Source organism: Mesocricetus auratus, unplaced genomic scaffold, assembly GCF_017639785.1.
Source record: "Mesocricetus auratus isolate SY011 unplaced genomic scaffold, BCM_Maur_2.0 Super-Scaffold_100676, whole genome shotgun sequence".
NCBI lineage: Eukaryota > Metazoa > Chordata > Mammalia > Rodentia > Cricetidae > Mesocricetus > Mesocricetus auratus.
The window spans coordinates 127,581,496-127,603,557 of NW_024429266.1; the positions used below are offsets into that span (position 1 = coordinate 127,581,496).

General features: G+C 42.4%; 1 protein-coding gene across 1 annotated transcript in view; it reads left to right on the top strand.

The window, feature by feature from the left end:
• Positions 1-237: 237 nt before the first annotated feature.
• Positions 238-22,062, top strand: part of LOC101827852 (pyroglutamylated RF-amide peptide receptor) — a 59,451-nt gene continuing 37,626 nt past the window's right edge. The window contains exon 1 of the mRNA XM_005076108.4: positions 238-712. Coding sequence (XP_005076165.1) covers positions 376-712 — 337 coding nt within the window. The 5' untranslated portion in view covers positions 238-375. The remainder of the gene's footprint in view (positions 713-22,062) is intronic.

Here is a 22,062-nt window from a genome sequence, read left to right on the forward strand (position 1 = left end):
GAGCCAAGAGGCTTTTATAACCTCTACAGCAGGCAGCAGGGTGGCTCTTGACAAGGAAGGATGCTGCATGATAGCTGCTTTGCAAAGGAGACAGCCCTCTAGGGGCTGGGGAGTATGCGGAGGGGCGGGGTTCAGCTCAACTAGGATCCACAAAACTGAGGAGCAAGAGGCGCCAGTTACCAGGCGCCTCACGAGGCTCTGTGAGGTTTCTGCAGTTTCTGAGGACCCCAGCGCCTGGCTGGGAACTTTCTTAGAACTGCCAACTGTTTGGCGGGCAGCGCTGCCTTTGCCTTGGTCACTGCCAGCTTCTCTCGTGCGGCTCGCACCGCGGCATCGCTTCTCTCCTCCTCCTCCCCGGCCTCTGTGGAGCCCAGCATGCAGTGGAACTTGACCTCAGAGCAGCTCTCTGAGCTGCTGCGGCTGCACAACCTGACGCGCGCACAGTTCATCGCGCGCTATGGGCTGCGACCACTGGTGCTCACCCCGCAGCTGCCCGCGAGAGCCAGGCTGGCCCTTCTGCTCGCTGGCCTGCTCATCTTCGCCCTGGCGCTCTTCGGCAACGCCCTGGTGGTCTATGTGGTGACCCGCAGCAAGGCCATGCGCACGGTCACCAACATCTTCATCTGCTCCCTGGCGCTCAGCGACCTGCTCATTGTCTTCTTCTGCATCCCGGTCACCATGCTCCAGAACATCTCTGACACCTGGCTGGGGGGTAAGGAGGTCCCTGCTCCCCTTTCTGGCTGCCTTTTGTTTCTTCACCAAGAAAATCCCTGAATTCTCAGAACTTAACCTGCGGGGCTTACTTGCTGAGGAGGGATTTGTTTCTTCTGTTGGGGCAGCATCCCTTCTTGTCCCGTAGATATATTGTTTGTGGTAAGACTTTAAGTGCAGCCCAAGGGGTGATTCTTCACTCACATCAACTCCCCCTCATAACTACACACGACACCACACACACACACACACTGTTTAAAATAATTAAAATTTTAGAAAAATCTTTCAAATAATTAAAAAATCCCAAAGGTAATTCATTTTTTTCTCCTTTCCCCCAACTTCCGTCCCAGTTGCTTATGTAGTTTCCAGACAGGTTCTTGCATGTATCTGCTAATTCACAGACTTAAAACCATCCACAACAAATATACACTGCAGAAAAAGGCCTTGTCTTAGTTCTTTCTCGAATTTGTATTCATGAATTTATAAAGGGAGAAGGAACAGCACACATGTCCCCTCTTGACTTAAAGGACAGGGGTAAATCAAGGGGTAGAGATGGCACGGAAACGATAAAGACAGGCGTCAAGAGAAGAGCAGTGGTTGGAATCTAAAGACAGTAGGACCGTGGGGCCTCCAAAGACCTTTAGCAATGTTCTCCCCACTGCTTCCAGGCCACCTTGGACAGGAAGTCCTAATTCTGCCTTGCTTTCATGAGTGGCTGTATCCTGAGGGTGCTTTAAAATTCTCAGAAAGTGGTTGTAAATGCATGAGAAATGGATCATTATGACTTCTCATACTGCCATTTCTGCCCCTTTAGAATAAGTTCTTTAAACACAGGGAGCCTCTTTTTTTAATCTCTTCTTATCTACCACTAGGAGATACCAGAGAATGCTTTCATCAGTGCTGATTTTTATTAATTTGAGTTGCATTTATTGTTGGGGATGAGTATACTAAATTGCTGTCATTTCACCTATGATGTATTTTCTAAAAGGCATCAAATAATGAGTACATAGCATTGAGTTAAAAGTATTTCAGGGTCTAGATCTTTGTAAATTTATTATAGATTAAAAACTTTTTGTGCTCTCTGACAAAACAATTGAATTGGGGCATCCTAGAGCTACCCACTACAGCTAATTGCATCAAATTAAAAGGAGAAATCAGGACTGTCGAATTGAATGTGCCTTTTGAGAAGTTACAGAGTTACTACTCTTCCTACTCATATACATAATTAGGAACATATTTGTTCTACGGTGTAGTTATATTGTCATTGTGACCGTGAGCACAAGCAGCAAGCATCTTCACTGACTATTGAAGGACCAGATACTACTTCTGCCTCTAGCATCGGCTAACTGAACATGTCTGTGTCCCAGTTTTTAAATAATATGCTAAAGTAGACTGAGATAGATCCACTTCAAGAACTGTTGAGGGATGATGCTCAGAAAGGTCACAGATCTCCCCTAAGACATCACAGGTAGGCAGAGCTTTCTGCCTCTCGTTCTTCCTACTCTGGGGAGGACATGTCACTTTAGCATCTAAATACTAATCAAAGGTCATATGTTGCACTTATATTTTATAGGGATGGTGGAAGAGTAAACTATGTCAGCAAAAATGGTTTGGAAAGGGTGATTACCCCAGGTGTGGTGTTACACACCTCTAATCCCAAGACTGAAGGAGGTAGAGAGGCAGGGGGATTTTATGTTTCTGGAAGTCTGGGTGGCATGGTTAAACTCTGTCTCAAAAGCAGAAACAAGGTAACCAAGTGGCCATGTCATGGAAGTATGAGTTACTAAGAAGTATTTAATTATGAGTGGCCTCTCCTTATTTATCTAGGACAAGACTTATGGAATAAATAATATTCCATATATTGAGTGACTGACAGCAAAACTTGAGAGTAGAAGAAATGGCCTACAGAGGGACAGGTCCTTGCATGTTATAGGTTAGCACAGTATTGAAAAATTCCTTTGAAAAAATTAACAACAGACAATCAAATGTTATAAGAGTCAAAAGTTAATTCTTAATTTTATTCATTTGATTAAGTTATTGAGAATCTGCTATATGGAAAACTATATTTCCTTGATAATATGAAAATCAAATAAAGCTTTTCCAGACCCTTGTGGGGCCTCAGAGAATAGAATATACCCCAAGTGAGCCAAGACAGTAGTTAGTATTGTGGTGGGAAAAGTAAGAAAAGATCCTAGCTAAACAAGGGACCTCTGACCACAGGCTATGAGACCAGAGACCACAGAGGGCTCCCAGAAAGAAAGGAAACTTGAAACCCACGAGTAACTGTGTCAACAACTGCTCCCTTATCTTGAGAGAACTGGGAGCCAGACAGCCTTTTGCCCTACCAGTTGTAAAACTTTTAGCTCACAAGATGTGACAATTAATTTTGCCTAACCAGGTGACAGTTACTGCCTTCTTCAAGGCCCTTCGTTTCATGATAACCTTGTATGGAAGCCATGTGTACTAAGTAATCTATGTAACCATGGGAACCTTGCAAACTGAGACTCTTCTTCTCCCTTTCCCCTTTAAAAGCTTCTCTTTTTGGCTGGTTGGCATCTCATCTCCCCTCCATGGGGTGAGATCCAAACTGGCAAGGTTGAACAATTAAAAGAAATGTTTTGCTTTTGCATCAGAAGAGTTGACTCCTTGGGTTACTCTCTGGAATTCTGCAAACCTGGCACAACAGTATTTAGAAGAAGACCCAGTCTGCTCTTGGAGCATGGGAGAGTTGAGAAGGCTTTCCTTGGCTATGTTGTTTGAACTGGGTCTTGAAGAATGATTTGGATTGTTTTCCACTGAGAAGGATGGGCTATGCTGTAGGAACATGGTCAATCTAGAATTTGGGGAGAGGATGGTCTGATGTTTTAAGAACTCCATTTAAGGCATTTCAGGAATACACAGCTGATCTGTGGGAAATAAGAAAAGAAGGCTACAGTACCTGGGGAGGAAAATATGTTATGTAAAAGTCTAAAATATAAAAATCTCTCAAATGCCTTTAGAGATGAAGTGTGACAGACAGTGACAGGAGACAGGCTGCTTCCTGGAAGGGCAATATAGCCTCCTCCAGAGCAGTGGGCCACGTTGTCACATTTTCTAGTGTGATCACTATTTCCATTTCTCTTCCTCTCGCCTTCCTCAAGAGAAGCCATGAACATACTGGCATCTCACTCAGATTTAAGGAGTAAAATGCATTTGGGTAAAATAAAACACCTGTATAGCCTTGGCCGTACATAACCCACACGCTTTAAGTTACGAATTTTGTAAGACTCTCTTCTAGACGTTTTTTGACAGCAGTAGCCTGTGAATGACTGTCTGTCCTTCAAGTTTACTGCTCTCCTATCCTAGTTTGCTTTCCATTGCTGGGATAAAACACCATGACCAAAAGCAATTTGGGGAGGAAAGGCTTTGTCTTACATATCTGAGTCACAATCCACCGTCAAGGGGAGTCAGGACGAGAACTCAAGGCAAGAGCTTGGAGGAAGGAACTGACGCACGGAGCATAGAGGACTGCTGTTTGTTTACTAGTAGGTTGCTCTCTGTTTACTTATATGGCCTAAGAACATCTTCTCAGGTGGCACTGCCCCAAGGTTGATCCCTCACATCAGTCTAATCAAGAAGATGCCACAGTCTAATCAAGACTTGCCTGCAGGCAATCCGATAAGAACATTTTCTCAGTCAAGGTTTCTTCATACCAGACAGCCTTTGCTTGCATCAAGGTGACAAAAAACTAAGGAGCACATTTCCCCTTCCAGAGACCACAGTACTTACTAAGTGTTTTACCAAGCCCCTCAGGTGATACGTGTGCCCCTGGAAGTTTAGTAAGCACCCCGATAAGTAGTTATTCTCAGACCGGCCTGCATAGAGACTCTCCTTTCGGGATCCTGGATATTGCCTGTGTCAGACCAAGTCCAGACAGTAACTCTCAACTGAGATCCAGCTTGCTCTGACCTTTGGAGCCTGTGGTACCCAGCAAGTACCCAGGGATTGTGCCAGGATGTCTTGTTGGGGGCCTAAAACTATCCCTAGTGGGAGTATTTACACCATAGAAATCAACAGCTACAAATTAGGCCTGCAAAACAGAGAGTCGAAGAGATGAAAACACTAGACTGTCTCTCCTATCACATCACTGAGCAAAGACACTGTTACCACCAATGGCCACTGAGTCAGTATATTTATAAATATGAGTTTATTTGCCTGAATCTCATTCCTTGGATGATGCACTTGATTTGAAGCAGTTACATTTACTGTTCAGTAGAAGGTGAGCTGGTGTGAAATCCTCTTTATCAATTTGCTTCCTTAGCTGTTGTCTTTGGCTCACTCATCCCCTCCCTAGGAATGCTCAGAGCTAGCAGGAGTGGTGCTTTTCTGCTCTGGGTACCTTCAACAGCATATGCTTATTTCCTTTACATTGACCATAGGACTGGGGTGGACTGAAATGGGCCTGGCAAGGTCTCTGTGCTTTCCTATGGACCAGTTTCGTCAGATGCCAGGGCTGAATTGGCCTGTAACTGTCTCAGGACTTCACATTCACCAATCCTTACCTTGAGACTCTTCATATCATCTCTTCTTTCATTTTCTATCTTTCTTTACACTGTGTTAGAGATCCCTCTACCTTCCTCAACCAAACATGTTTTGTGTCTAGCTAAATTCAGAAGAATTGCTTTTGCGCAGACCAATACTCCAGATCTCCTTTCTCTAGCTTTTATTAACTTCCATATTCCATTTATTCCCTTTGCATTTCAATACCCTTTTATTTTTAATCCCTTTGTCTTAATGCATGGCATGGGAGGAGTGTACCGGCTCTTCTTCAAGATTTATTTCTTTGTAGAGGCTGCTGTCAGGCTTTGTCTCTGGCAGACTGTAGACTCAGTGCTAGTCTTTCCTTGAAGGGGTAGTCTTGCACCTGATCTGCAGCAGAGGCATTTACACCCAGATCTCCTCTCAGCATCCAGAATTCCCCTCCTACTTGTACTTCTGCCCAGTCTCAGCTATAATCACTGCTGCACGGATCACACAGACATTTGGCACTTTGCATGTACACTGTAGGTACGAGGAAGCAATGCTCTTGTGAACTAGTAAGAAGGGGAAGTGTTCAAGAAAGAGAAAGGAGATGGGGCATTTGTGGTGGTCAGGGTTCCCAGGGCACAGTGCTGGAAGGTAAGGAACAGGACTCTGCAGAGAGTATTCAGAGCCTGGTGTGGAGACTGGGGACAAGGGTGGGTCTAGGAGAGAGAGGCCACTAAGGTAAATAAAAGCTTAAGGCACAGTGGGACTGTTCTGAAGATCTTTAAGAAGGAAATCAGTTCTAAATCCAGCTACGTTTTATATTCTAGACATTGACAAGCTGGGTGCAATGCAGACCAGGGCCTGTGCAATCTTTTGAACAGACAGAGATCAATGGCTCCTCCCATAATCTTGTGTGGAAAGTAGCAGCAATTTTTTTATGGTAACTGGAAAACCAACTAAAAGCAATTTCACAAAACAGATAAACAAAAAATAGAGGTTCCAAAAATGTCCTAAGTGATGGTGGCAAGCTCACGGGAGTGCACATCACAGATGGTCTCTATTTGGGAGGTGCTTGTAGGGAAGGAGAGGTAGGATATCGAATTTCCCTTTGGCTGATCTGAGAATCCACACTTAAGGAATGGTCTTAATCTTGACAACACATAGAACTCTTTGAGTTTTACAAGGTAAAGATACCTAGTTCCCACCCCTAAAGATGCTGAATTAATTTGTATGATTGTGAATGCTGCTACCATGCTTTTCAAAGTTCCAGATATCTGAAACCATTATAATTTACAGCTAAGATTGAGAACCATGGAGGTGTGTAGATACCGATGGTACAAACACAGTTAAAATAAAGAAATGATGGCTGCAGTGACTTTAAATGGTCCTGTCCACATGTACCAGCAAGGTTTTGATTTTAATTTACGTAAGGAACAGAACTTAAAACTGCTTGTAAAATTCAGAAAGTACAAAGGAGCCCAGAAAGATTCATGGCAATTGCATTGCATGCAGTTATACCCTTATTGAAGCCCTTAATCTTTTTGTAGTCTTTCAAGATGACTTTGGAATACTCAATTCAGTCTCTGACCTCTCTACACGTGCATACATTGGTGAGCATATGCCTATATACACATGCACACACATACAATACACACCACATGTATATCATATGCACATACCACATGCCATAATCCCCCCTTACACACATACACACATGTAAGCCTGCTCACATAGACAGGTTGGAATTCTAAACACATGAGTAGAATCATTATTTCCCTTTCTGGAGAACATGACTTCATTACAATTGAACACACCTCATACCAACGATTTCCAGTCTATTTTAACCACCACAGCCACAGCTACTGGTGTAGGTGAATGGTGAAGAAGGATGACCCCCAGGCTTCATCAGAACAGCACCTGCCTCTCTTGTTAACAAGCAGAGCCTTGTGGGTGACTTTATGTGAGGTATGTAAAAGGGCTTTCACTAAACGGGAGAGAAAAGGAGAGGGGAAAAGAAAGTGTTAGAGCACAGTGTACTGCATCAGGTTAGTGTTTAGAAGTTGCATGACAATGAATGTTAACATTTGTTTAAAAAGTTAATGCTTATTAAGTAAGTGATATTAATGAAGAACCTATTAAGAGAGAAAGTCTGACACTTTTCTTCCAGCTTTGTTACTGGTTTAGGGATTATAAAGCATCAGTTATATTGGCTACAATTCCTCTCTTTCTGTGATATTTTGGAAGTTTACATGTGGTGAAATTGTTGTAATGTCAGGAGTACTGTAGGTTTTTCTTTTTTAATGTAGTAATGGAAGTGCTGGTAACTGTTGGAAAACAGTCCAGCCTTTTCTTTTTAAGAGAAGTGCTAAAAAATGAAAAAATGAAAAAAATCAAGAGACATTAGGAGTTACTCTGGGTGGGAAGTGAGGATGTGTCATCTCATGAGCCCCTGGGTGCATTTGCTAGCATCAGTCTGGCACACATTTGGAAAGAAAATGGCGTTATCATTCAAGCGCGTCACTAAATTTTCCTGAGAGATGGAAGGGCAGTGGCAGCCACAGGGATTTATTTGGGAGAGCCTCTCAACAAGTTGGATCAATAGTAGTTACAGTTCCCTCATAGGGAAACTCAGCAATGATAACGTCTCAAAGATTTCCTTGTATACTGAACTTGTGCTCCACACTATGGAGCCCTCTTTTCAGACATCACTCCGGTGTTCTCTGATGGTGATGAGCTGGAGGAGGGATAGTGGGGAAGGCTGGTCTCACTCCTACTTGAGAATCTTTGGTAGAATAGATAGAGTAGGCAGGGTATCTTTGTCATGGCACTCTGGATGACTTTATTTATTCAGACTACACAGGCTTTACCATCCAACCTGAGTCTTCACAGAATTCCTAGAGATGCCTCCTGGAGTAAGACACTACCCAAGATGGTTTCTTATCCCTTTCTTGTGGGAAACTGTTTCCAGCCATCTCCCTACTTTGGGTTAAGTTGATCTAAAAACTTCTCCCCTCAGTACAGGCTATACAAGGGTATGGGATGCTTGGCTTCAGTGTGCTCTGCTCCAGCAGAGTGAATCATGGACTATGTTACTGGTCCTCTTGATCTTCAGGTTTGCTGTATTTCTTTGAGATCAGGCACACAAAGAGCTGATACAATGTAGATATTACTTATTCTTTCTGTGTAAGTAATAAACTCTCTGAATCTAGGTGGTTTCATGAATGTGGGTTCATCACATTAAATGACTATATGTATGGCAAGTGTGGCGAGCCAAGCTAACAGCTGCAGTGGAGACATGTGTGACCCCATCAGCTACCAACTTCCTAGAGAGTGCTTGACTGCTGGACAAGAAGTTTTTCTGGAGGAGGAGGATGTGCAGGGCAGTCCAATTGTCACGTGCATCTGTGGGGATGAATTCAGTTGATGGGGCTCTAAGATCTTTGAACATGCATACATTATCTTTATTTTTGATATTCTTCTTCATAGTCCAAGTTCCAAAGTAGGGTATTTGAGGTCAAGATGGGCCCATGTCAACCTCTTCTGGTCTGGGATAGGCATCACTCTCTGTCATTCCTTTTATGTTTATGTCCTCTGTGATGGACAGTTTTCCTGACTGCTTACTCTGCTGAGGCATCATGGTAGATGGTGGATGAAGTTAGGCCCAGTTCCCTTTCAGTTTGTGGTGCCAAGAATGATGCAACAGAAGCTGTGCTCACATCCGTTCACATCTGAAGACCGCTGGTCCCCAGTGACTAGTAGTGAAGTGCTCAGGTACAAGCTTCCTCTTTTATGTGATTTCTCCAAACTAAAATTTAAATAGAATTTGTTCATTCTTACTGCGACTGAGTTTATAAGACATTTTTGCTCATACCAATGAAACTGTAAGACATTGTGTAATGAAAATCTGAAAAGATGGTGTGTCTGTACCTTTCCTGGGAGAAAGACAAAGACAATGTGGTGCAGGAAAACGAATGTGTCCCGTGGAATCACACAGCCTTTGCTGACAATTCTGTTGCCCCATTCGTTAGTTGCTGTATCAACTAGAGTCTATAATAAATGTCTTGCTTTAAGTCATCCCCTATTAGAGGACAAAGCAGAGAAGAGTCATATGATAATGCTTAACACTGCCCCAGCAGTGTTAGATGAAGCTGCAGAAGAATTATATGGCAAAGAAGTAAGTTGTACAACTTGCTGAAATTTAGCAGAACATATTAGTACCGGATTTTAACAAACCGGTAAGAGTTGCACCTTGGAACTGGAGAGATTGCTCAGTTGTTACAGTTTACTTGTTCTTACAGAGGGCAGGAATTGGACTCCTAGCAACCGTGTCAGGCTGCTCACAGTCACCTATAACTCTAGCATCAGGGAATCGAATCCTCTCTTCTGGCCTCTGAGTACCCACACACATGTGGCACATGCATTCATACAAACACACACATACACACGATTAAAAACAGAAAACAAATCTTAAAGGGTTATATGTATTTTTCACCTACAATTCTCTTTCAAAGTCAGGTATGGTGGCTCATGCTTACAATTCAAGCACTTCGGAGCAAAGGCAGAAAGATTGATGCAAATTTGAGGTCATCCTGAGTTATTGGGTGAGACATTATCGAAATAAATAAATAAATAAATAAAGTCTTTAGTATATGTATGAAAATAAATCAATACTTTAAAAATTATTTGAAGGAGTAGTTTTTCACCTGATCTGCAGCAGAGGTATTTACACCCAGATCTCCTCTCAGCATCCAGAATTCCCTCATCATGCCTTGTACTTCTGCCCAGTCTCAACTATAATCACTGCAGCATGGATCAGACAGGCATTTGGCACTTTGCATGTACACTGTAGGTACGAGGAAGCAATGCTCTTGTGAACTAGTAAGAAGGGGAAGTGTTCAAGAAAGAGAAAGGAGATGGGGCATTTGTGGTGGTCAGGGTTCCCAGTGCACAGTGCTGGAAGGTAAGGAGCAGGGCTCTGCAGAGAATATTCAGAGCCTGATGTGGTGAGACTGGGGACAAGGGTGGGTCTAGGAGAGAGAGGTGACTAAGGTAAATAAAAGCTTAAGGCACAGTGGGACTGTTCTGATGATCTTCCAGATGGAAATGGAAAATCAGTTATAATTCTTGCTGCAGTTTAATTTCTAGACATTGATGAACTAAGATGGATCCAGACTTGTTTGTACTGAGAAACGACAGCACAGTGCTGCTGCCATTTGTTGCAGAGGCAGTGGCAGATCCCTAGGGAAGGGTAATGGAGTGGGCTGCGAAGGCTTTGCTGGGGCTGACACCGCTTTGGTAATTAATACCTGCAAGGCTCAGCTCGTGTGATTTTCCAAGTCACCCCAGACTGTAAGGATAATGTTGACACACCAGATCAGCATAAAGAGACCCTGCTGACTTGTTACCCTGGCTTTTAATTCAACTAGTCACTTGTGACAACACTGTCTCTTTTCATTATGAGCACATACCGTTATTTTTCTGTGAACATCCTTGCTGTCTGATTCTTGGCCTGGAAAGGAGACAAGGTCTTCTCACTTTGGCTACCAGGTCCAGGGGTACTGTGACATAATGATGCTGGTCCCGTGGTGTTGACTGCTTTTCTCCATAATGTATGGATTTTTCTCAGTCTGGACAGTCACAGGCCATGCTGTGCACTTCAGAGCAGAGGGACGACAAGAGTGACAAGAACAGTCAGCTCTGCACAGAGAGTTTACCATGTACTAGGTACATTATCTTCATTTCACGGAAGGGAAAAGGATGCTCAAATATACCGTTTTATCAATTATATGTTCTGTGTAATAAACCACTTAGAAATAGGGTGATAAATGAAACCACTGTTCACATTATGCAGGGCAGCACGGTCATCTTGGCTCAAATATGGGTTCTTACACTGGTCTCTCTGGTATCACTCACCAGACTACATTCAAGTAATGACCTGTTAGGCACTTGTTACATTAGATGTCCTAAGCAAGGGACAAACCATCTCTGCTGCAGGCGATTTCCTCCATCAGGAGAGCCCAGAGTTCTTTTCATGGAGATACTTCAAGGAGGCTAGCATAAGGGCTTTCACCACAGGGTCTTTCATTACAGAATTAGAAGTTTCACTGTGTCGTCCTGTGACAAAGAAAGTCATATTTCTGCTGCAGATTCAGAGATCTGAGAAACCTGCCTCTTCATGAGAAAGGTAGTCAAATCTACAGATGGAGGGTGGAATTTGTAGCCTGCTATCCCTCTGTCTTACAGTAAATGGTCTATGTGCCTCCAGAAGGGAAGTACTGATGCCAGGATTTGAACCGCAAGAGTCTGTTTCATTGGGGTTTAACCACAGTGGCTTTATTAGAAAGTTCTCTCATCTCAGTCAACTGTGTTTTGTCAGCTGCTGCAAAGCTGTCTGTAATTGTTCTGCCCTTTGCAGTCAGGTGCTAGCTGTGGACCTAGAGGACAAATTCCTGAAATGAAGAATTTCCACATTCTTAGAAACCTTCATGAAATGGTTTTCTGTTGATGTGCTTCTCTTGACCCTGCTCAGGCAGGGATCCCAGCATTTGCACATGTCTGTATAACTTTGTGCTAATACAGACACAGAGGTAACTATGTGCTAGTCAGTACATGATACTATATACTTGGTTTTTAAGTGTTTCTTTACTGCAGCATCCAGAAATAATGAAGAATTTATTTTTAATGGTGGGTATTTCATTGGATTAAAAGCTAATTTGAGTATCACCACGAGCCTGATTCAAGTAGTGACTTCCTCAGTAGGTTCTGAGGAAGAAACATGAGTAGAGTCTGAGACTTTCTTAACGGTAAAGTAACAAATCCTTGGAAACTAGCAATGGCTACTGTTAAAAAATCAGTATTTAATGAAACAAAATAAAATCTGGTTGAATTTATATTACAATACAAAGTTTAGTAAGTTGGCAAGATGCTGGCAAGGAGCTGGTTGATTTGGTGAACACATTCAAAATTCCAATTAAACTTACATTTTTAGTATTGAGGAAATAACACATCTGGATAATTTTATGACCTTATGATTATTTGCTTCTCTAGTTTGCATTCTACCCCCCAACCCCCGTGTGTAAGTACCTTAAGGTCAGAAGCAGGTCTGTTTAATCTAACAAGCCCATTAAATAGTTCTTAGCATAGACCCTAGAAACTTATTCAAGTAAATTAATGAATATCATTTTCTATTATAATCACATCTGAAGCTCTTGTGGGATCTGTATTCATTTCCGTGATGGCAGATGAAATTACACCTACTTTTCCTATATTTTGTACAGGCTTTATTATGTTGTGAGGAACAAAAATTCAATTTACTTCAAGTAATTGATGTCATGGGATGGCTTATTTTGTGGCAGTCATGAAGGAGGCCAATGTCTTTTGAATATAAGGCGAGAAGCAGATAGCTGTCATGGAAACTGAAGTAGAACTCAAGGTAACAGCTCCATGAAGCTCCGCAGAAAGAATTCACCATCTCTAGGCTCAGCTGTCAATGCAACTTTTGCCCTCCTCTAGAGTGAGCTGAGGGCTACTTATTAAAGTTGATTGCTTTTTATCACCAATTTCTACTCTTTTGATTTATTTGCTTTGTTAAATTTCCTAGCTTCTGTTTTCCCTTTTATTCCTGGAAGGTTAAGTAAATCTGTGCCCTCAAGAATTTGCTAAAGCACACTTTAAATTCAACTAAATGTGGTTCAATGAACAACACTAAGTAAATTAATTGTACTGTTTAATTATTTATTGAAAGGAAATTTACAGGGCTTTCAATTAGTTTCTCACCAAAATATTTTTTTTTATTTTTAACCTTGCTGAAGTCCTTTATTTTCTTATTTTTTTTAATTTTAGAAGCATTCTTATTTACATATCAATCCCCCATTCCCTTACCCTCCCATCCTCCCATGCTCCCCACCGACCCCCCCAACCTACCTCTACTCACTCCCTAGTGACAGTGAAGCCTTCCACTGGGGACCATCAAAGTCTGTCACATCATTTGGGGGAGGACTCAGGTCCCTCCTTCCTGTATCTGAGCCGCAATAGTATCCCTCCATAGGGAATGGGCTCCAAAAGTGCATTTGTGCTCTAGGGATAAACACTGGCTCCACTGTTAGGGGTCCCATAGACCTCCCTGGCATCCTAGCTGGTGCCCACAATCAGAGATCAGAGGGCTTGAATTGGTCCAATGCTAGCTCCCCAGTTTTACAAATAGAGTCTACATGCTCTCACTAGATCAGGTTTCTCCAGCACGGTCTTGGTTCCTTTGCTCATCTCTCATCCCTCCTCCCTCTCCACAACCGGATTCCAGGAGTATGGCTCAGTGTTTAGCTGTGGGTGCCTGTTTCTGCTTTGATTAGCTCCTGGATGAAGGCTCTAGGAATGGCAATCAAGGTCTTTTTATTTTTTTTAATAACACAAATTTTTATTGATTCTTTGGGAATTTCATATTATGCACTCCAATTGTACTCACCTCCCAGTCCCTCCATATCTGCCCCTCAGCCCTGCAGTGTCCCTCTCAAAAGAACCCCCCCCCCCCCAATTACTTAAAAACAAACATTGGTCCTCCATCTTTCCCATCTCTGGAAGCCTTCTTCATTTGTCCTAGTGGAATTGGGAGCTACAGTATATCACAAGGTGCACCATATACCCTTCTGTCCAGGCAGCCCCACCAGCAAATTTTCATTTTAATGAGTCGTTGGTCTGGTTCAAGGCCTTTGATCTGTGGAACACCAGAATCACCAAAACACCCTCACCAAAACTCCTTTAGGATATCCTGCATCAATGATTCCACAGGACCAGTCCCTTCAGGCACTCCAGCAGGTCATAGATGGGATAGATATTAGAGTGGGCCAAGCCAAGGCGCAGCTGTGGGTCTGGGTGGTAGCTGAGCTGCTCGGTTCAGGCCACTGAGACCACACCTCTCAGGTGAGGGGCAGAGCCAGCTCTCCTAGTCCCATGCCATTGGGACCAACGCTCCCATACCTGTGGTGAGGCATAGGGCCATCTCTCCTGCTTGGGGTGGGCCAGCTCTCTCATGATGGACATGACTAGCTCTCCTGCTGTAGTGTGCAGCAAGGGGCAAGGCCAGCTGTCTTAGGACCAGTGAAGGGTGGGGCCAGTTCAGCATAGCCCTTGGATTTCAATGTGCATTGTTCCTATGACCACCTGTATCAATTATAGAAATTTCATAAAACTACTTCCATGTTGGCACATGGAATTTGGTGTAGCTCAAATCTGTGTTCCTAGGGCATGGTCACTCAAAATGACTCCAGAATAAACTCTCTCTTATTTCCTTAAGATGAGAACTATGGTCTTAGCACCAACATAACAAACAGTACCTCATGTCATCAAGTATTAATGCCTATCCAAATTGTGTTTTCTGTGGCCAGTAGTGCCTAGCAAAAGTGCCTAGCTTTTCTAGCTTTTCTAAAGGTTAAGTAAGGCTGTAAGATTGCTGGAGTTCAGGAGGGAGATTTGTACAACACAGTACTGTATACCTCTTTCCATTCTTTGTTTCTCTTGAGAAGAATTGGATTTCTCTTCCTGGGATAACAAGTGTTTGGGGGAGGGAGTCAAAGGAGAAAAGACACTCAGGAAAGGAAGGTTGATGAAAACATAGAGCACATAGATAGTCAAGGCACTGGAACACTACTTTGTATCCGAGTAGCTTTGGTTTTAAAAACACTTGGGCTTAGAAGATGCTTTCTGGGAGCAAGTAAGACATCTCAAGTATATCTTACATTTTCCTTTTATTACATGATGTGGGTTTCATGAGTCAAGAGCTTTGAGACCGTCTTCACCTAGAACATGTTTAAGAACACATTCTCAGACATCATCTACATTTCACCCAATTCCCTGAGTGTACATGGTCAAGTTTTAGAGCAAATGTTTCACTTTGCTTCTGAAGACTAAAGGGCAGGTTGTTTTTCCCAGTGCATAAGTGACCATTAGCTGCTTTCTCCTGGCAGATCAATGTGACTGCATATTTCCTTGGCTACAACACTGTACTGAAGATTGGTTGCTGTAATAATTAGGACTTTTTGCTCTCAATATCTACTGTCCCACATCATTTTGTCAGAGGTTGTTGTAAACTTTAATATATAGTGTGTCTGTGTCTGTCTGTTTTGCTTGTTGTATTGTTAAGTAGTTGTATTGTTAACTTTCAGATTACTGTGACAAATAAGCAAATTAAGGGAGGAAAGGCTGGCTTGTGTTCACAGTTTCGCTCTATCATATCAAGGGAGGGTTGTGTGGTTGGAATGTGCAGAATAGCTTGTTGACATCCATGCATATCATGAAGTAGAGAGTCCAGGGGCTTGGCTACAGCCTTCCAAGCTTACCCTAGTAGATTTTGTCTACCAGTTAGGCCCCCAATCCCAAAAATTCCACAACCTCCTAGAACAGTGCCAGCAGCTTCAGACAACATGCCCACACACAGGAGTCTCTGGAGAACTTTTTCACATTTAAACCCTAGCGATGGGTAAAAATGTTGTCAGCGTAAATGTAGTCTTTATGGAACTCGTCACTCTGGTGCATATGTTCATTGTTCACCACAACAATTAAATGCCTGGGACTGAGTGGTGTTCATAGGAAATCATTTTATTTTACTTGCCATCCTGAAGGCCCAAGGACCTACATTTGGAAATGGTGTTCTTCCTCAGAAATTCTCCAGATGAGGTAGGATGACACTGAAGTGTAGGGGATATTTGTGTATGTGTGCATGCTTGTATCTCTCTCTCTCTCTCTCTCTCTCTCTCTCTCTCTCTCTCTCTCTCTCTCTCTCTGTGTGTGTGTGTGTGTGTCTATTCTGTGACCTGTCTCTCTCCCTCAAGCTCTCTATAGTCAGCCATGGAGACTTCACCCCATGACTTTATGGAATTGCAACCACCTAGGAAGGCCCCACTTTTATATACTATAGTCTGATTTGTTCCACCTTCTCAATACTTCATGATTAATGTGAACTTGAGCATGAGGTTCAGAAGGGACAAATTACAGCTTGTTGTAGAGAATTATCATTTCTCATAATTATAATTAAAGAGATGGAGTGTTTTTTCTCCATTCTATAGCCTTTATGCAGGTGCTCAGATTGGTGTTCAAGAGATATTATCAGAGTATATTCTTCTGAAGATGTTCTGATGGACAACAGTAATCTGGATCAAAGAGTTTAGAGCTAGGAGTTATAATATGTTAAGAAGTTAGGAAGTCTTTTGAGGCGCATTAGCCATTCTAAAAAACAGAAGTGTTCAATAACAGAAACATCAAAGAGCATATTCATGCAAACTTCTAATTATAAATACATATTGCTACATATTTGCTATGATTTGAACTTCAAATATCCCCCAAAACACTGGCTATGTATTAAAACTTGATCATCAGGTTGTCATTCTTGGGAGATATTTGAACCTTTTTGAAGAGGGAGCTAGGGGAAGGTCTTAGGCCACTGAAAGCATGACTTAGAAGGGATAGTGAGAGCCCAGCCCCTTCTTACTCTGTAATTAATTTTTCTGGCACAAGGTAAGTAGATTTGTTTTGCAATATGGGCTTGTTTGCCCCAAAATCAATGTAGGGGAAATTTTTCATGGTCTGGAAGCTTCAAAATGAGCCCAAACAACCCTTTATCTGTTGTCTTAGGCATCTGTTCGACTCTAACAGTTTGGGTGATATAAAGCTGGCTAGCACTCCTGTTTGCTCATATACCATGGTCATATTCAAACCCCAAAAGGGAGTTAGCAGCAAATTAGATGTGTCGGTGATAGTTCAGCAGGAGACACAGCCCAGAATTGCTGGCAGCAGTCTGCAGGAGTTCCTTTGACCTTTATAGACCTCCACTCGGTTGAAGCTGCTTTTTCACTTGACCACAAAAAGTAATTTCAGGACAAGTTAATGTGAAGCAGATTTGGAGTTTATTATGAATAAAATTTAATAAATGATTTTTTATTAAATTAGAAACAAGCTTGTTTTACATGTCAACCACAGTTCTCTCTCCTTTTCCCTTCCTCCCCTGTCCCCCACCAGCTCCCTATTCCATCCCCTTTCTGTTCCCTAGGGAGTGTGAGGACTTCCATGGGGGATCTTCAAAGTTTATTATATCATTTGGAACAGTGCCTAGACCCTCCCTCGTGTGTCTAGGCTGAGAGAGTCTCCTTCTATGTGGAGTGGGCTCCCAAAGTCCATTCGTATACTAGGGATAAATACTGATTCACTACCAGAGACCCCATAGATTAACCAGACCCCCAAACTGACATCCACATTCAGGGGGTCTGGAATAGTCCTATGCTGGTTTCCCAGCTATCAGTCTGGGGTCTACTAGCTCCCCCTTGCTCAGGTCAGCTGTTTCTGTGGGCTTCACCAGCCTGGTGTTGACCCCTTTGCTCATCACTTCTCCCTCTATGCAACTGGATTCCAGAGTTCAGCTCAGTGTTTAGTTGTGGGTGTCTGCTTCTGCTTCCATCAGCTACTGGATGAAGGCTCTAAGATGGCATATAAGGTAGTTATCAATCTCATTATCGGAGAAAGGTATTTAAGGTAGCCTCTCCACTATTGATTAGATTCTTAGTTGGAGTCATCTTTTCCAGACTGCTGTCTTCAGGGCTGTGAATGGAACTGACAGTACAGCCCGGATCGGACTCTGAAGGGCGTGTGTGGACTTTTGGGGAAGCTAATTACCCAATGACTTTAAAGATGAGACAGGAACACCAGGTCGTCTCAGGAGGGCTCCCAGTGAATACTAAGAAGCCAGGTTTATTATTGAAGTATCGCTTTAAGTAGCTTTCCAAAAGCAGGGATAATAGCAGAAGACATCTATTATCATGTATATAGGGTTGACTAGGAAACACTTCCTTTAATCCTAGAGATGGTCCTAGAATTCATGTACAAAAACCCTCAGACATTCCTTAACAAACGTCTCATTGGTTCCCAGGCGCGTCCCAGTAGCCCTCATGATGGGTGTGGGGCTTAGGTCTATTGTCACACAAACCAGAAGCCAGGCCATCAGGAGGTAACCAGCCGACATCTAAATGACAATAGGAGATTCGAGCTCCTGGAATTGAGCTGAGGCCTATAACAGAAATATCATATTCAGGCCCTGACAGTTCCCCCCTCTTAAATTAATAAAATGATACCTGTGCTTCTGCAACAGGACAGATGACTGTGCCTGTCTTAGGCGGACCTCTTCAACCTACCAGAGGTTACCTATCATCGAATCACACATTCCATCATGTGTTTTTTGTCTTAGGCCCCCTGGAGGCTAGAAAACCTTACCGGTCTTTGTCTAAACCAGCCTCTGTAACAAAATATGTTATGGGGGGTGGGGCATAGTTCAATGCCATATGCCTTTAAGCCAGTTTTTCAAAGGGAGCTCACCAGTAGGCTTGATAATGCCAAGCAACATCTATGTTGTCGTGGCTGTAGTGATCTCTTGCAAAAGGGAGTAGATGAACCAAATTAAAATGGCCTTTTGAAACTGGTGTGGGAATGCTTTGAGTGCCTTTTGCTATGTCAAAGTCTAACTCTGCCTTTCTAAACACATTTTACCCAAAGACTTATAAGCTACACATCATATTGCTGTTAGAGTGAGCTCTGACCTTTTGTAACCATAACCAATTGTGTAGTATAGTAAAAGTTGCAAACATCAACAATTCTAGTATGTATATCAACCATGAACATAAATTTAGGTTGGTTACAATTCAATCAAAGGACAATAAAATGTTCTCATGTCGTGTGGAATGCAAACAACTCCACAATTCTAAACTTTTTTCTTTTTCCCTGTCTAGAGTCCAATGTCCTGTGAACCTTTTTCTGTTTCCTTCCTAGAGTCCAATAAACTGGGAGCTTTCTCCTTTTTCTTGTCTAAAGTCCAGTGCTCTGCTGGTTGTAAAATTCTGATATCAGGTTTGTAATATCACAGTCCTTGAATGTTAACTGTAAAACTTTTTGTCCATGTCATGTTCAAATACCGAGAAAGGGCTTTTGACACTCATCATGGTCCACATTTGTGGCCAGTTGTCCTAAATGGGTCCCTTTTCCCCAATGGGAAAAACTGGCAAAGTGAGTTCTATGTCTCCAGTTGTGGCAAAACAACAAGTTGCTAGTCCTCTAGTTCTTTGTCGGCTCCAGGATGAGGACTCACAGGTCTGGGAAAGTCGACCTGTCAAGAAACTGGAGTTCTGGAACTGACTGTCTCCTTTCCTCCTCAGGCTGTAGCTTCGATGACATCAAGAGTCAGGAACACTGGTTCAGTGATGATATCCAGGCTTAGGAACATTGGTTCAGCGGGTTTTACTCAAGCCACTTTGGGCAGTCTCCTGAGGTCTCAGGTCCAGTTTTCCTCTGCTCCACACATCTCACCAAATGCTCTGGCAATTAACATGCTTTATTCTCCTCCTTTGAGAAAACACAAACATGCTCTCCACCCCAGATTATGAGGGGTCCGGTCCCTGCCATTGTCTGGTGCATGGGTCTCCTCATTTGACCTGAGCAAAAGTTGCTCGAGTTCATGTCAGAATTTGTAAGCAAAACATTTTAAACTGACTTATTACATGTTTGGTGACTTCTCTGGTTTGTGGGGTGGCCATCAAGAAACCTGAATATGAGTCAATTGCCACATGTATATATTTTAACTTGTCAAACTCTGCAATGTGAGTCGCATCCATTTGCCATAAATAATTAGGAAGTAGGCCTCAAGGGTTTACTCCTAAATTAGTCACAGGTAATTCGTGGGCACACTTTGCATTGTTTGATGATTTGGCAAGCAGTCTCTCTAGTTAAATTGCTTTCTTAGAGTTTTGCTATTCTGATGATGAAAGTTATGAGACTGCTATGCTCTCTCTACCTTACACAAAGTGACAAATTTTGTTAATCTATCTGCTGATTCGTTCCCTTTGAGTAGTGGGCTGGGAAGGTTTGAATGTGCTCTAATGTGACCCACGAAACATGGCAATTTTTTTAGATGAATTGTATTTTGAATCTGATCAAACAATATTCTAACCTGATCATTACTGGTTCCTATGCACGGAATTGTCTCTATCATTTGAAGAGTCTTAAAGATATAGTGACTACCAGTATACACATTAAATGAATCATTTACTAGGAACAGAAAAACCATTGTGACAGCTGATAATTCAACTATTTGAGCTGAAGCCAGAGTTGTTCGTTCTATGTATTCCTTTCCATCTATAACATAAGCTGCTCTTCCATTGGAAGAACCATCAGTAAAAACTAACATAGCAATTTTTATAGGACTGTTCCTTATAATTTTGGGGAATATAAAAAGATGCATTAGTCTATGAGCTGAAAATTATCAACTCTCCCTGAAAATTGAGCAAAAGCGATTGCCCATGAATCACTGTTCTGAAATAACCAATCAACTTGTTTCTTAGTATAAGGGATATGTATCATACTTGGTTTTCTGACAAAATATCTCCTAGATTCCATATGGCACTTCTGTACCATACAGGCCACAGTTTCAAATAAGGATTTAACACTTTGGCTGGGGAGACAGGTAGGTGCAACCATAGCAATGTTCCCTCCTGCCACAGAACAGAAGTTGGACTATGCTTCATGGGGAACACATAAGCTTCCCATGGTTTTGCATAGTTGATATAACATATCTGTTGATGCTGAATCGTATCCTCTAACTGCAGAAGGGCTTGTCTACCCTCTTCGGTTAACTGTCTAGGTGAACTGGGATCACTGTCTCCCTTTAGAATATCACTCAAAGGCTTCAAATCACCAGTAGGTGCTCTTAAGAAAGGAGTTAACCATTGAATATTTCCCAACGACTTCTGAAAATCATTCAAAGACCATAAGCTCTTTTCTTAATTTATATTTTTTATTTAACTTTTTACACATGTCACTCTCAGTTCCCTCTCCCTCCCCTCCTCCCCATACCCCAATCCTCCCAATCCCTCACTCCCACTCCATCCCCCCTCTGATCCCCAGGGACAGCAAGGGCTTCCATGAGGGATTTTCAAAGTCTGTCACATCATCCCAGGAAGGGCCTAGGTTCTTCCCCATTTGTTCAGGCTGAGAGAACATTCCTCCACATGGTATGGGTTCCCAGAGTCCATCTTTTTTAATTTCTAATTTGTGAGGCCTAATCTCTTTAGGATATAACATATGTCCCAAATATTGGAAAGGTGACTGTCTCTGTACCTTTTTAGGAGCAATTATTAACCCTGCTCTGGCAAGACTCTGCTCCAGTTGTCTATATGTCACAAGCAAAACCTCTTCATACTCATGGGCAAGCAAGATGTCATCCATATAAGGGACAATACAGACCTGTGGAAACTTGTCCCTAACAACCTGTATTGCTTGAGCAACAAACTTCTGACACAATGTCTCACTATTTGCTATCCCCTGTGGCAAAACATTCCAATGTACCTCTTCATGGGTTCCTTAAAATTAACTGATGGAACACTGAATGCAAATCTATGACAGTCTTGAGGAGTCAAGGGATGGTATAAAACAATATTTTAAGCCTACAATAATCTTATAAGTACCCTTTGGTATAGCTTCGGAAATAGCAGTCCTGGCTGCAACATTCCCATTAACTGTATGGTCTCATTAACTTTTCTCAAATCTTGTATCAGTCTCCATTTCCCTGATTTCTTTTTAATCACAAAAAATAGGAGAAGTCCATGGGGAATTAGAAGGTTCAATATGACCACTGACCAGTTGTTCCTGCACTAACTTCTGAGCAGCTTGTATTTTTTCTTCTGATAGAGGCCACTGATCTATGCATACCAATTCATCATTTTTCCACATAATAGGGCCCACAGAAGAGTGTAGGCTTCTCACTGACCTCTGCTAAAAAATGCCCTCATTCCACTCTGGGATATCTCTCACTAGGTAAGA